Raw genomic sequence first — 15,863 nt, 5'->3', positions numbered from 1 at the left:
CTTTCATTTCAGTGTTCACTTACACATCTCCCATTCTTTATCTCTGGGAGTTGCAGTAGCTATGCAATATGACCTTGTTTTATTTTCTGCTTGTTTCCCATTCTCTTAACTCTAAATAAGGATATGTTCACTGTTTCTATATGGTTTCTAGGTTTGACAGAAAAGTAGTATTTCACTACTGAAATAGGGAGTTACCTGGGAACAAAGCCATTCATTTTTGCAAAGAGCAGTCTCAAGACTTTCTCCTTCTGCTCCCAGGTCAAATCTCCAATATCCACATTTCCTTGAATATCTGTCCTAAAGAATTTCAAAGAAAAAAATGGAAAAAAGTATGATCAAATTAAGCATCTCTTTTTAAAAAATATAAAATATGTAAACATGATAAAAGAACATTTCCAAATCATAACTGAATATTATGATGTTTCCAAATGTAATGACTACAAAGCAAACTATGTCTATTACAAAATCATAGTTGAAAAGCATATCAATATGCTAGCCAATTTGAAAGTTTACAGTCATTAAAATGAAATAAAAACTGTAACAACATGAAAAATCTGTGCCCAAACATTAAGCAAATAAGCAGAATAGAAAGTTGTGAAGCAAAAGTGTATATCCAGATAACACAAAGACAAAAGAAGTAAGAAAAAATAGTTGTTCGGTGCAATTACTGATAAATTCCTTTTAGCATGTCTTTAGTATTAGATATTTTGCTATGAAAATCGAGTGATGAGGTAAATATATAAAATAACATGTAACTTGTCTATTTCTTACCTCCAAATAAGGTTATAGCTAAGCTTTCCAGGCAGGTATTTATCTATACCATAACTTTTCTAAAGGATTTATAGTCTACTTGCTATTTACAAAAGTTGGCTAACATGTAGATATAGTATAGATGTAGAATGTAGGAAACATTTGTATATATGTCAATTGGGTTAGTTAAGTTTAGATTTTGCCTTGTCATCACCATATACTTTGTCCTTTCCAATCTGCCTCTTCAGCAGATACTGTAATATTTTAACTACAACTTCTGCTTTCCTGGTAGATGCAATAGAAAACTAGGGTTAAGGTAATTAATTGCTCAGAAGGCAGAATAGGGAGAGTCCAGTTTCTGCAATAATAATGTGAAGAGTCATTTTATGTACCTTCCTCTGAAAACTTATATACCACTTAATATACAGTAGATTTAAAAAATGAAAAGAAACTGCCTTATGTATGGTGGGGACTCAACTTGCTTGATTTATTAAATAAAAAATATAAAAATTACAGTGAACCTCTGGTAGCAGTTATTATAATAAGTCTACTATTATAATAGAGTAATAGTAATAGTGTTATTAATAGACTTCCGAATATGGCAAGAAGATAAAAAAATTATAGTATGGACATTTTTGAAGAAGAGTCACTGGCCATGTCCAACCTTCCTGACAGTTATATAGTTTAAAACTTTCATATTAGCCCATTAAAAAATAATTTAAAACAGAAAATACATTTGGAAGCCCCTTTTAATAAGATGCTAAGTGCACAGTAGTAGGGATTTTCTAAAATTTCTTAAGGTCCTTGAAGAATTTAATTGCATAGGGATATAAGACAATTTTTTCATAGTAATATTTAAAATGTACTATAATTCAATCCATGGTTTATAGGGTGAAAAGTATTCAAAGAGATATTAATGCTAACAGGAAACAATTAATTATTGTATATAGCCTGTGTGTGTTAGTCAGTCATGTTCAACTCTTTGTGGCCCTATGGACTATAGCCCGCCAAGCTCCTCTGTCCATGGAATTCTCCAGGCAAGAATACGAGAAAGGGTTGCCATTTCCTTCTCCAGGGGTATATAGTCTACAACTGTCTCGGTCTTTCTACTGCCTTCATCATGGTGGCAGTAGACCTCTTCAGTGTACTTAGACACTTGTGGGGACTTTTGGTTACGACAGTGGTGGAAGGGGCCCTACTGTGTGGCCTCCAATCCATAGGGCAGTTCTGTACAACAGAGTTATGTTGATTTTTTTAATTAGAGGTTTAGTTAGATATTATTACCTACGAATTTCATCTCAGAATAGTAAGGGGAATATTACAAAGTATTTGTGAAAGTATGTTTATCAAAAATGTTTAACCTGAATCTAATCAAACCTTTGAAACAAATTTACAGCAAATGGAAGAAAGGAACATGTTAAAAGATATTACAATGACATTCAAAATGGAACAAACAATCCCTCTGACAAGTCTCTGTCATACCAAAAAGGAAGACAATCTACTAAGACGACCCCACACATTATGCTAAGCATAGGGGTTACAAAGATGAGTAAGACAGTTTCTTTTCTCAAGTAACTTACTGAGTAATCAATATTTAATACTTAGAAACTGTCAAACTGAACTTGTCAGGATTTTTATTTCTCTAAAGGGCAAAAAAAAAAAGCGGTACAAAAGACAAAATATTAAAGCATCATTAGTACCATTTATCAGCCTCCATAAGATCCTGATTCACGCTATTGGTGCTGTGTTCTCTGCCATCAAACGTTCGGATTTTGGGGTATTCCATTCTTCCTGCACATGCCTCTCTCATTTTAAGATTGAAGGCAGTTTGTGCTACCTGTTTATAATGCTTTCTGCTAAATAGGATCTGTTTCTTTACTTGGTGTAGAGCATCTAAAAAGAATCTTTCCACTTCTGTTCTCTCATCTAGTATGTTCTTGGCCAGCTTCTTTATTCGATTCATTTCCTTGTCCTTCATCTGAAGAAGTTGCTGCAGCTTGAAAATTTCAACCTGACCTGCTTGGTTCTCTACCATTGCCTGTTGCTGCAGTTTTAAAACTTCAGTCTCAAACTCTTTGGTCATGCAAACCAGGGCATTCTCCAGGCTTACTACCTTCTTCTGAAGGGTTTGGATTTGTAATCTCTGCTGGGTAAGTTGCATTATCTTTTCTTTAACCAACAGATCATTGATCTCCTAAAACAGAAAGATGAGGGAGGTTTTTTTAATTAATTTCGGAATGTAAAATCTACTCACTAATTTCCATTACTTTAAGAGGTTTGAGTTTGAGGCCAGGTTGCAATGGTGATATTTTTGTTCTTCTGTGCATAAAGAGTAAGAAACATCAAGAGTCCTTTTCTGGACTTACGAAGACCACAAATTTTACTAATCAAGGCATTTTCCTTCTAAAATTATGAAAGCTTCAGTATTTTATATTATCAAAAGAATATCCCAATAAGGCTATACAGTAAAATTACTATAGTAATTTAACAACTACATACTGCCAACTGTGGCAGTCTGCTAGTTGCCTGTCCCAGTGTCCATTTTCCATTTTCTACTTCATAATAAAGCCCTAATTTTATTCAGAAAAGCACTAAGCCCAGATGAAAACTCCCAGTTTCCCTAGTAGTTCAGCAAAGCCATGTGACTAAGCTCTAATGAAACAGCTGCAAGTAAAAATGTGTATAGGACTCTCAGGAAGATCTCTGAAGTGAGGAGCATACTGTCTTCCTTCTTGTTCTTCTCCCTCCCTGTTGTGAGAGCTCCAGCAGCTGTTGGGGGCCATGGGGTGACTCTGTGGAGATAAGCCATGTGCTGCAGAGCAAAATTAAGGAACCCGAGTGTCTGCTAACTTTGTGGCATCCCAGCTCTGGACTGCTTACCTCCAGACTTCCTTTAGGGAGAGAATACACCCTTACATGGGGAAACCACTGTGGTCACAGCTGAGAACCTATTCCTAAGTGATTCAGGGACCAACTCTAAGCAACATAAAATGAATACAAATATATTAGAGGACAGGAGTTACATTTATGTTTCAGAGATATTCTTTATAAAACTAAGTCTAAAGTTTCTTATAAATTATTCAGTAATTAACTTTTCAGGTAAGAAAAACACATCAACCAGATAGAAGAAAAATGGTCCTATTGTCCTTATATATCATTACTTCACCAACCAATCTTTAAAACAAACAAGAAAGTTTAAATGAGAATGGGAACCTTTCGCTCTAAAAGGAAAGTCTGAGTCTCTTGCAACTTCTGGGAGTTTTTTTGTAGAGCATCAGCTTCCTTCAGATGGTATGCGAGAGCTTTCTGGAGATAAACATTCTCTTTAAAAACACTTCTTCCAGCATTGTTCAGTTGCCTAAAAGACCCAAAAACACAGACTTAAGTTTTAAATATTACCAAACTAGATCAGTGACTGCTTTATCCCCTAACATTAATAGTAATGATCATTGAGAATTCCCTACCAGTTCAGTGATTAGAACTCAGAGCTTTCACTGCCATGGCCCAGGTTCACTCCCTGGTCAGGGAACTAAGATCCTATAAGACACGTGGGCAACCAAAAAATAATAATAATAAATAATAAAAAAAATAATGACCAACACTTATTTAGCTTATGGTGGGTACTCTATACTTGGCTGGGGAACTTAAAAACTAAGTTCTCACCAATGGAAAAGTAAAGAGTGATATGTTACTTCTAGTCCAAGGCAGTTAAGGGCAGGTATGTGTTTCCCATACTCTCTGTCTATGTAACTGGACATAAAGAACAAAATGGAAGCAGCTTAGGTTCCTGAACCACCGCTGGAGTACAGCTGTCAGACCCACGTTAGATTAGAAATAAACCATTGAGACCTGGGGGCTTCCCAGGTGGCCCAGTGGCAAAGAATCTGCTTGCCAGTGCAGGAGACACAAGAGACTCAGGTTTGATCCCTGGGTCAGGAAGATCCCCTGGAGCAGGAAATGGCAACCCACTCCAGTGTTCTTGCCTGGAAAATTCCTTGGACTGAGGAACCTGGCTGGCTATAGTTCATGGGGTTGTAAAGAGTTGGACACAGCTGAGCGACTGAACACATTAACACACTGAGACCTAGTTTACACATTAACACAACGCAGTTACTTCCACTCATATACCTCTTGATAACCATGCACAGGTGGCATTATTAATACCATTTTTAGACGAAGAAAATTTCAAAAAACTTAAGAAATCTTCCTACAATTAGTATACATGTTGAGAACTAAAGTGTAACTTCAAAGCCAAGTTCTCTCCTCCACACTCTGTGGCTACAAAGAGGATGGGAGGAAAAGGGGTGGAGACACAGAAAGAAGGAAAGTAAGCTAGAAAATTTGAAGAAAGCAAACCTGGAGAGAAGAGGGTAGAAAACATGATAAGAACAAAAAAGACTAGCAAAAAGGTAAGAGAGGCTACTAGAAAGAAAAAGGAGGCAGTGGTCTCTTACGCGACAGCTTCATGGTGGGCTCTGTCTGCCAGCATTATTATCTTCTTTTCAGCCTCTTTTTCTAGTCTATGCTAAGAGAAAATAGGCTCTTTTAATACAGTTATATCTAGATTCTGCTTCTATCCCACTCTCAGGTTATTCAGTATACAAACTAGAAACTGAGAGTCACTTTTTAAAGCAAGTCCTTTTATATAAACCTGACATGAGTACTTATTTGCCTCACCCTCACTTCCCTACATGCCCGGCAATTTGTGAAAAAATCTATTTAATTCTTTCCTAAAGATAAAAAATTAAAGAAAAATTAAAAGAATTAAAGAAAAACCACAGGGACTCTGAGAAGATTCTGTAGAAGAGAAGTGTTCCAAAACACTTCTCACAATTTGAGAATTAACTTAGATGCACAGAGAAATGTGGAAACTTGTGTTGCTAAAGAATACTTTTGAGCCCCTTTTATTAATATCCTTAGTTGACTTGACTAAGGGAAGGCCTTCACATGTACCACAGAAACCTCTCCAAGCCCACCTCCCCTACCGAAGGTGGTACCTGCAGCTTTAGTTCCACCAGGGGACACCAAGCTGGGGTGAGGGGGAATGTGTCCTCAAGCCTTGCTCAGATGACAATCCTTCTTGAAGATTTCAAGAATGTCTAACTAAGGGTGAGTGGGGTAGATAATCTTCTTATAATAAAATGCCCAAATGAAAAGTTATGTCTCAGAATACATATAAATACACGTATGTTGTTCTAGGACACACAATATTTACTAATTAATACAAATATGTTGTACCTTTTCTTCAAAAAACTTGCCTTCCAGTCTTCTAAGAGTCTCCTGATGTTTCCGCTCTGTGTTTCTTAAATCCTCCTTTAACTAAAGTTAAAATAACCAAAAAACCAAAGAATGGTCAGTAGGAAATGCGGTGGATTGGGGTATGCTGTGGCTGCTGCGCAGTCACGTCTGACTATACGACCCCATGGACTATAGCCCAACAGGCTCCACTGTCCATAGGATTCTCCAGGCCAGAACACTGGAGGGGTTGCCATTTCCTTCTCCAGGGGATCTTCCCAACCCAGGGACTGAACCCACGTCTCCTGCATCTCCTGCATTGTCTGGTGTCTTCTTTACCACTGAGCCACCTGGGAAACCCCAGATTGGGGCATATCCCTGGAACATTCTCAATCAAGAAATATTCTCTGTCACACATTACCTCTTTTTTTTTATTAGTTGGAGGCTAATTACTTTACAATATTGTAGTGGTTTTTGTCATACATTGACATGAATCAGCCATGGATTTACATGTATTCCCCATCCTGCTCCCCCCTCCCACCTCCCTCTCTACCCGATCCTTAAAAATATGGAACACTTCACGAATTTGCATGTCCATGTCCATTGCAGGGGCCATGCTAATCTTCTCTGTATCGTTCCAATTTTAGTATATGTGCTGCTGAAGCGAGCACCACACATTACCTCTTAATCTTGAACACACAGAAAAACCTCATGCCCTCCCTCCAAGTACCATATTTCTCATAAATGTCTATAGATTGGGAAGATCCCCTGGAAAAGGGAAAGGCTATACCCACTCCAGTATTCTGGCCTGGAGAATTCCATGGACTATACAGTCCATGGGGTTGCAAAGAGTCAGACATGACTGAGTGACTTACACTTTCACTTACAAGATTGCTACTGAGTTTCTAAAAAGCTTTTCATGATTCTCAGAACATTCAAATAAATTATTATAATACTCATCCCCACCAAATATCTTCATTTTAAACACATGAACTGACAGAATCATAATTTTCAGAGTTGGAAGGAATCTTAGGAGTCAGACTATACAAATCTCCCACTTGACAGAAATCTTTTCTATGAGAAAAATATCTAAGGACAGAAGTACCAATAATTCAAATCATATTAATTTCCTAGGCTACCCTTTAAGAGTTCTCATTTTTAGAAAATTCTTCCTAGCATAAATCTAAAAAGTATCTCCCTATGATTCCCATAGATGGATCCTTCTATCCTCTAAAACTACATAGACTAAAAAGAACATAAAATTCTTCTAGGCAAAAAAAAATTGAGCTAAATAACTCTGATTCTGGAGGCTATATTTACTGGTAAGAACCAATCAGATTGAAATAGGTATGCTCAATCTAACATTCATGCCACAAAAAAAGGCAATAGAGAAGGACTTTCCATCAGACAGACCTGAGGTTCAACTGTTACCTCTCTCACCAGCTGTTTTGGCAAATCATTATCTTCTCTAAGTCTCAGGTCTCCAGGGTAGAAAGAAGATAATAATAGAAGCTATCTCATAGAGATGTGGCAAGGATTAAATAACAAATAATACACATAAAATACTTAGAATAGTAATAACCATTTAATATAGAGGTTAGTTATTGTTATTGTTGTTGTTCATCACTAAGTTGTGTCTGACTCTCTGCGACCCCATGAACTGCAGCACCCCTTGAACTGCAGCTTCACTGTCCTTCACCATCTCCCGTAGCTTGCTCAAACTCATGTCCATTGAGACAGTGATACCATCCATATCCGTCTCATCCTCTGTTGCCCCCTTCTGCTCTTGGCCTCAATGTTTCCCAGCATCTGAGTCTTTTCCAGTGAGTTGGCTCCTCACATCAGGTGACCAAAGTATTGGCACTTAAGCTTCAGCATCAGTCCTTCCAATGAATATTCAAGGTTGATTTCCTTTAGGATTGACTGGTTTGATCTCCTTGCTGTCCAAAGGACTCTCAAGAGTCTTCTCCAGTACCACAGTTTGAAAGCATCAGTTCTTCTGCACTCAGCCTTCTTTATGGTCCAACTCTCACATCTGTACATGATTACTGGAAAAACCATAGCTTTGACTAGACAAACCTTTGTCGGCAAAGTGATGTCTCTGCTTTTTAATATATTGTTTATGTTTGTCATAGCTTTTCTTCCAAGGAACAAGCGTCTTTTAATTTTGTGGCTGCAGTCACCGTCCACAGTGATTCTGGAGCCCAAGAAAATGAAATCTGACACTGCTTCCACTTTTTTCCCATCTATTTGCCATGAAGTGACTGGACCGGGTGCCATGATCTTCATTTTTTGAATGTAGAGTTTTAAGCCAGCTTTTTTACTCTCCTCTTTCGCCTTCATCAAGAGGCTTTTTAGTTCCTCCTCACTTTCTGTTATTAAAGTGGTATCATCTGCATATCTGAGGTTATTGATATTTCTCCTGGCAATCTTGATTCCAGCTTGTGAGTCATACAGCCCAGCATTTCATATGTCGTACTCTGCATATAAGTTAAATAAGCAGAGTGACAGTAACTCAGCTGGAATTTCATCACCTCCACTAGCTTTTTTCATAGTGATGCTTCTTAAGGCCCACTTGACTTCATACTCCAGGATGTTTGGTTCTAGGTGAGTGACCATACCATAGAGGTTATCTGGGTCATTAATAGCTTTTTTGTATAGTTCTTCTGTGTATTCTTGCCACCTCTTCTTAATCTCTTCTGCTTCTGTTAGGTCCTTGCTGTTTTTGTCCTTTACTGTGCATATCTTTGAATAAAATATTCCCTTGGTATCTCCAATTTTCTTAGAGACCTCTAGTCTTTCCATTCTATTGTTTTCCTCTATTTCTTTGCATTGTTCACTTAAGATGACTTTTTTTTTAATCTCTCCTTGCTATTCTCTGGAACTCTGCATTCAATTGGGTATATCTTTCCCTTTCTCCTTGCCTTTCACGTCTCTTATCTCAGCTATTTGTAAGGCCTCCTCAGACAACCACCTTACCTTCTTGCATTTCTTTTTCTTGGGGATGGTTTTGGTAAACACCTCCTGTACAATGTTACAAACCTCTGTCCATAGTTCTTCAGGCACTCTATGTCTATCAGATCTGGTCCCTTGAATCTTTTCATCACCTCCTATATAATCATAAGGGCTTTGATTTAGGTAATACCTGAATGGCCTAGTAGTTTCCCCTATTTTCTTCAATTTGAGCCTGAATTTTGCAATAAGGAGCTGATGATCTGAGCCATGGTCAGCTCCAGGTCTTGTTTTTGCTGACTGTATAGAGCTTCTCCATCTTCAGCTACAAAGAATATAATCAATCTGATTTCAGTATTAACCATCTGGTGATATCCATGTGTAGAGTCATCTCTTGTGTTGTTGGGAGAGGGTGTTTGCTATTGCCAGTGTGTTCTCTTGGCAAAACTCTGTTAGCCTTTGCCCTACTTCACTTTGTACTCCAAGGTCAAACTTGCCTGTTACTCTGGGAATCTCTTGACTTCCTACTTTTGCATTCCATTTCCCTAAGATGAAAAGGACATCTGTTTTTGGTGTTAGTTCCAGGAGATCTTGTGGGTTTTCACAGAATCATTATTATTGTTTCTAATATTGTCCTTCCTTATACTTAGCAATTTTCCTTACTGTGATCTCTGTCATAACAGTATTAAATCTTTGTTTGATCCATATCATACGATCTTTCAGATATTCTTCTTTCTTCTTGTATTTTTTATGCATTTAAAAAAGGCCTCTTATACTGTCAAAGACCTTCAGAATTACTGTCAATATTTAATGTGTGGAGAAGTCCACTGTAGGGTAGGGTGCAGTAAACCTTTCATTTTCCATTGGACTCCCCCCAAATCTATAAATTAATAAATAAATCTTTTGAAAGATGTTATCCTAAAAACCAATTAAAAATATAGAAAAATACTTTGTTATTCAGATGTTCCTTGGTTTATAATAGTGAAAAATTAGAAAAAAATCCAAATGTCCAACAAGGAACCAATTAATAAATCATGGTGTATCTACCCAATGGAAATCCATGCATCCAGTCAAAAGGTTTTATAGAAAAATACATAATAGCATTGAAAAATGTTCACAATATGTAAAGTGAAGAAATAAGGTTAATGCTCCTTTTGTTAATCAGGTAGATGGAAATTACTTTTTCTTTAAATTTATACTTTGACTACCTTTTGGCAATCTAAAGTTAATTAGCCTCTTTTAAATTTGTATATTGAATCCTATATGCACAGTATAATTTTCCTCCTTTGAGTCATGAGCCCCACACCTGCCTTAATTCTTCCATATTTGGGATTCCACAGAACCACCTTATGATTCACATTAGCAAGGATCTTCTATTTTTGAATTTTAAGTTTTCCTGGCCTACCAATCCATTTCTCCAGTAGGTGGCAAAATTGTCCTTTAAAAAAAAATTCACACCAAGGCCCAATCGAATATGAACAACTAGTTCCTCATTCACTTTGATTCAGAATGTATGCCTACACCTCAGGATGGCTATTTTGAGAGTTCCTGAAAAGTTAAGGAACTTAACTTGATTCAGTTTTATATTTTCATATTAAACAAAACTAGATATTCTTTCTAGAAAACTACAGCTTTATCGAGGAGTGAGTGAGTGAAAGTCACTCAGTCGTGTCTGACTCTCTGCAACCCCGTGGACTATACAGTCCATGAAATTCTCCAGGCCAGAATACTGGAGTGGGTGGCCTTTCTCTGCTCCAGGGGATCTTCCCAACCCATTGTTGACAAATGTATGCTATTTCAAGTATACATGACAATGATTTGATATACATGTACACTGTGAAAGGATTCTTCCCATCTAGTTAGTATAAAACTTGATATTCCTTCAATTACATTTTAAATGAAAGACCCACTTAGTATTCAACACAGATTTATTGAGCATTACTCTGTATCTTGTACTTCAATAAATGCAAAGCACAATACTGTTCATACCTCAAAAAGTTTACCATCTATCAGGGGAGATAAGACAAATGATAAATATAATATCAAGATAGATTGGACTAAGTGGTATAAAAGAAATACAAAATACTATTTGCTGTGCTTATTCGCTCAGTCATGTCCGATGCTTTTCGACCCTATGAACTGTAGCCTGCCAGGCTCCTCTGTCCATGGGGATTCTCCAGGCAAGAATACTGGAGTGGGTTGCCATGCCGTCCTCCAGGGGATCTTCCGAGCCCAAGGATCAAACCCAGGTCTCCCGCATTGCAGGCAGACATGGAAACACACAAAAAATTTTTTTGCTAACCTTTTAAATTTTTTTTCTTTTTTCTAGCTTAATTTAAATATAATTGACGTATTAACAGTATATACATTTAAGCTGTACAATCTCCTAATTTGATATACTATATTGCAAAATGAATACTACCGTAGCATTAGCTAACACCTCCATCATGTCACAAAACTACCATTACTTTTTTTGTGGTGAGAACTCTTAAGATCTACTCTCTTAGCAAGTTTCAAGTATATAATACCATATTATTAGTTAGGGTCAATATATTATACTTTATATTCCTAAAAACTTGTCAATCTTATAGCTGAAAGTTTGTACCCTTTGACCGACATCTCCCCATTTCTCCTACCCCTCCCCTCCAGCACAAGTAACCACTCTGAGTTCAGTTTCTTTTTTTTTTTTTTTTGGTCGCATTGTGGCTTGGTTGAAATTGGCCATAGTATAAGTATTTATACCAAGGAAATCAGTAAATGTTACAAATGAGGATTTCGTTTTTTCTCAGGGAGCTATACACCACTGTTAATTCCAAGTGACATACACTATTTTAAGCACTGGTGGCTCCAACAGTAAAGAGTCTGCCTGCAGTGCGGGAGACCCAGGTTTGATCCCTGGGTCGGGAAGATCCTCTGGAGAAGGAAATGCAACCCACTCCAGTAGTCTTGCCGGGAAAATCCCATGGATGGAGGAACACGACAGGCTACAGTCTATAGGGTTGCAAAAAGTCAGGCATGACTGACCGACTTCACTTTACATATATGAATTCATTTAGTCCTTACAACAACGCTATGAGCCAGTAACTCTTACCACCCCCAATTTTTATAGATGAGGAAACCTAGGTATAGAGAAGGTAACTTGCCCAAACCTCAAAGCTGATTTCAGCTACCTCTGTCTAGCCCTCATCTATGCCATTTATTGCATTGTCATTAATGCAATAAAACTATATTCTGAACTGAGGGAACAGAAAGAGTATGCAATGTCAGAAACTTTCTGAAAGTACTCAGGTGTCCTCACTCTATCCACCCCTACCCAGTGTGTCTTAAAATTTTCTGAAGTTATCATTCATCAGTCTATATATATTTTCTTTTGGGACTTTGCTACTTTGCCGCTAATGTTTTTCTACAGCAGTAGTAGTTCCAAAGGTTTAACTGGTGATAAATGCAAGAGGGTGTGTTGCCTAAGATCTGGTGAATTCACAAAGAAATCAATGCTTAGAAAAAGAAAAGTCTATCAAGACTTTCGGCATTCAGTCCTACACTGATATGTCTTCCCTGTTTTTCTCAGATAATCTCTACAAAGGGAATCCTTTACCATCTCACAGGAGTCAATGTCTATGAAGGCCTTTGCAGACATAAATAGTTAATTCTAATGTCTTCTTTTTTTTTTTAATGTCTTCTTTTTAAAGAAAGAAAGAATGAAAGAAACTTACATCATCTAATTCTTTCTCCACTTGGATTTTTCTCTTCTGGAATTGTTTTATTGTTTTGAGCTCTGTCTGAACCATGCCAATTTCTTTGGCCTTTTGATGGAACTGTCCCTCCAGCTCACTTACTTGCATAGTAAATTTTTGTTCCTGTATTAACAAAAAGAAACAAAAAGGTAAATGATTTAGGAAAAAGAACAGAGGTCACACAGAGTACTGTTCCATTTGAAGCCTTAAGCTATTTGTCTTTCTTCTTTGAAGAAAAATCTCCCTTTTTACCTTCACATAAAGTTTTAATTTTTATTAAAAGAGACCAAGTGCCTTGAATAAGGAGAAAATTCTAAAATGACCTGATTGTGTATAGAAAAGTAGATATTATTTAAAAGAGGTATGAGAAGACTGCATGCATGCTCAGTCACTTCAGTTGTGTCTGACTCTGTGTGACCCCATGGACTATAGCCCGCCAGGCTCCACTGTCCATGGAATTCTCCAGGCAAGAATACTGGAGTGGGTTGCCATATCCTTCTCCAGGTGGCTCTCTGCAACCCAGGGATCAAACCCACATCTCTCTCTCTCTTTTTTTTTTTTTTTTATCGAACCCACGTCTCTTATGTCTCCTCCATTGGTAGAGGGGTTCTCTACCACTAGCACCACCTGGGAAATCCTCATGAGAAGACTAAACAAATCTTTAATCTGTAAGAGAGATAAATAACATCCCTGATCCTAAATTAAAATCAGTAAGCAAAGAGACAAGGAGAGGGCCAATATCTCTTAAATAAATAGAGAAGAAGGTGAGAGAAAGAGGAAGGAAGGGGTAAGACAAGAAGGAAAAAAAGAGACATGAGGAGAAAAGGAAGAGGAGAAAGGGAAGAAGAGAGAGAAAAGAGAAAAAAAGGGGTGGGAGGGAAATGGAGGAGGAAAAGGGCCAATAACACAACTAACAAATGAAAAGAGCTATCAAATGCAAAAGACACTTAACCACATGAAAAAAATGCTCAGTCTAGCTCAGAATAAGAGAAATGCAAATTGAAATACACTAATATCATTTCTTACCTATCATGTTGACAGAAACCCATTTTGACAATATACTCTGGTATATTGTGGAGACATGGACAGAAGTTACATTTCTCAGAATAGACCGTGTTTGATAGATTTTACTTTGGAAACACATAAATATTTTACATAATTGCTGCTGCTGTTTAGTTGCTCAGTCACGTCCAACTCTTTTGTGACCTCATGGTAGCCCACCAGGCTCCTCTGACCATGGGATTTCCCAGGCAAGAATACTGGAGTGGGTTGCCATTTCCTTCTCTAGGGAATCTTCCTGACCCAGGGATCAAACTGGTGTCTCCTGTTTGGCAGGTGGATTCTTTACCACGGAATCACCAGGGAAGCCTATTTAACATAATTACAATTATATAATTACATCATTTAGCATTAATTTTTTAAAGCAACTCCTAAAAAGTCGAAAGCAAAATGTATTGCTGAGTTGGTGGCATAACCTTACAGAAAGGAATTATTTCAAATTGTTTTTAAACCTTGGTAATTTGATCAGAAGCAACAGTTAGAACTGGACATGGAAGAAAAGACTGGTTCCAAATCAGGAAAGAAGTACATCAAGGCTGTATATTGTCACCCTGCTTATTAAACTTATATGCAGAATACATCATGAGAAATGCTGGACTGGATGAAGCACAAACTGGCATAAAGATTGCCAGGAGAACTATCAACCTCAGATATGCAGATGACACCATCTTTATGGCAGAAAGCGAAGAGGAACTGACGAGCCTCTTAATGAAAGTGAAACAGGAAAGTGAAAAAGTTGGCTTAAAGTTCAACATTCAGAAAACTAAGATCATGGGATCTGGTCCTATCACTTCATGGCAAATAGATGGGGAAACAGTGGAAACAGTGACAAACTTTATTTGGGGGGCCCCAAAATCACTGCAGATGGTGACTGCAGCCATGAAATTAAAAGATGCTTGCTCCTTGGAAGGAAAGTTATGACCAATCTAGATAGCTTATTAAAAAGCAGAGACATTACTTTACCAATAAAGGTCAATCTAGTCAAAGCTATGGTTTTTTCAGTAGTCATGTATGATGTGACAGTGGACTATAAAGACAGCTGAGCGCAAAGGAATTGATGCTTTTGAACTGTGGTGTTGGAGAAGACTCTTGAGAGTCCTTTGGACAGCAAGGAGATCCAACCAGTCCATCCTAAAGGAAATCAGTCCTGAATATTCATTGGAAGGATTGATGCTGAAGCTGAAACTCCAATATTTGACCAACTGATGTGAAGAACTGACTCATTTGAAAAGGTCCTGATGCTGGGAAAGATTGAAGGTGGCAGGAGAAGGGGACGACAGAGGATGAGATGGCTGGATGGTATCACCGACTCAGTGGACATGAGTTTGAGTAAACTCCAGAAATTGGTGATGGACAGGAAGGCCTGGTGTGCTGCAGTCCATGGAGTCGCAAAGAGTTGGACACGACAGAGCAACTGAACTAAACTGAACTGAATTTCACTGTAGATCACTATTGGTATATATCCTAATGGGAAAAGTCCCCCCCCACCCCCGCCCCAATCCTAAACTGTATCCACCATTTTATGTGGGTAGTAGTATTAATATTAGTATTCTGTGCCTATTGATGTATTAAGGTTTGAAGAAAATACACAGTTACATTGGTATCATTAAGAACCAGGATTTTGGGTAAGGGAGAAAGAAGACACAGATAAGATTAAGTAAAAATCCTGTACTCCTGCATCTGAATTTAAAGTATTAGCATGAGCTCATGATATATTTTAATCTTCAAAAAATATGTTTCCCAGCACTGTCCACTGAAAAGCCCTGGAGCTCAAGATCAGTAAGCTACACTACTATGAGATGATTTTCGACAATAACATAATTTTATGTTATTTTTGAGCTTCTGTACAGTCAAATGTATGAGCTTCAAGATCACTGAGTTCTCAAGAGGACTTAATTATCCTCGTGTCTTAAATATCTGAACTTGCCAGAAACCTGACCACCAATAAGTGAGGCATCAAGTGTACATACCAATTTTTCCTTCTCCTCTTGGGCTTTTTCCTTTGTTTCATTCAATTGCTGTTTCAGTTTTTCAATCTGTAGAAAATGAAAAGAAAGAGGAAGGTAAAGAAATTTCTCTCTGTCCTAACTTAATTACATAGCCCAGTTTTCATGTGATATTAAAACCAGTAGG

General features: G+C 37.6%; 1 protein-coding gene and 1 non-coding gene across 4 annotated transcripts in view; both read right to left on the bottom strand.

Moving 5' to 3' along the window:
* BBOF1 (basal body orientation factor 1) overlaps window positions 1–15,863 on the bottom strand; it is a 36,246-nt gene that overhangs the window by 10,380 nt on the left and 10,003 nt on the right. For all 3 annotated transcript variants that reach the window (XM_065941508.1, XM_065941506.1, XM_065941507.1), the window contains 7 exons: window positions 15,701–15,766; window positions 12,651–12,794; window positions 5,989–6,069; window positions 5,205–5,275; window positions 3,964–4,108; window positions 2,451–2,944; window positions 196–297 (listed from right to left, as the gene is read on the bottom strand). In XM_065941508.1, coding sequence (XP_065797580.1) covers window positions 196–297; window positions 2,451–2,944; window positions 3,964–4,108; window positions 5,205–5,275; window positions 5,989–6,069; window positions 12,651–12,794; window positions 15,701–15,766 — 1,103 coding nt within the window. The remainder of the gene's footprint in view (window positions 1–195; window positions 298–2,450; window positions 2,945–3,963; window positions 4,109–5,204; window positions 5,276–5,988; window positions 6,070–12,650; window positions 12,795–15,700; window positions 15,767–15,863) is intronic.
* On the bottom strand, window positions 6,548–6,656 carry LOC136172734 (U6 spliceosomal RNA). Its single transcript, XR_010664083.1, has one exon. It is a non-coding gene; the product is annotated as a U6 spliceosomal RNA (small nuclear RNA).

This window comes from Muntiacus reevesi, chromosome 7, assembly GCF_963930625.1.
Source record: "Muntiacus reevesi chromosome 7, mMunRee1.1, whole genome shotgun sequence".
NCBI lineage: Eukaryota > Metazoa > Chordata > Mammalia > Artiodactyla > Cervidae > Muntiacus > Muntiacus reevesi.
Note: the sequence above shows the minus strand (reverse complement) of the source record. Positions and strands in the feature narration are given on the sequence as shown.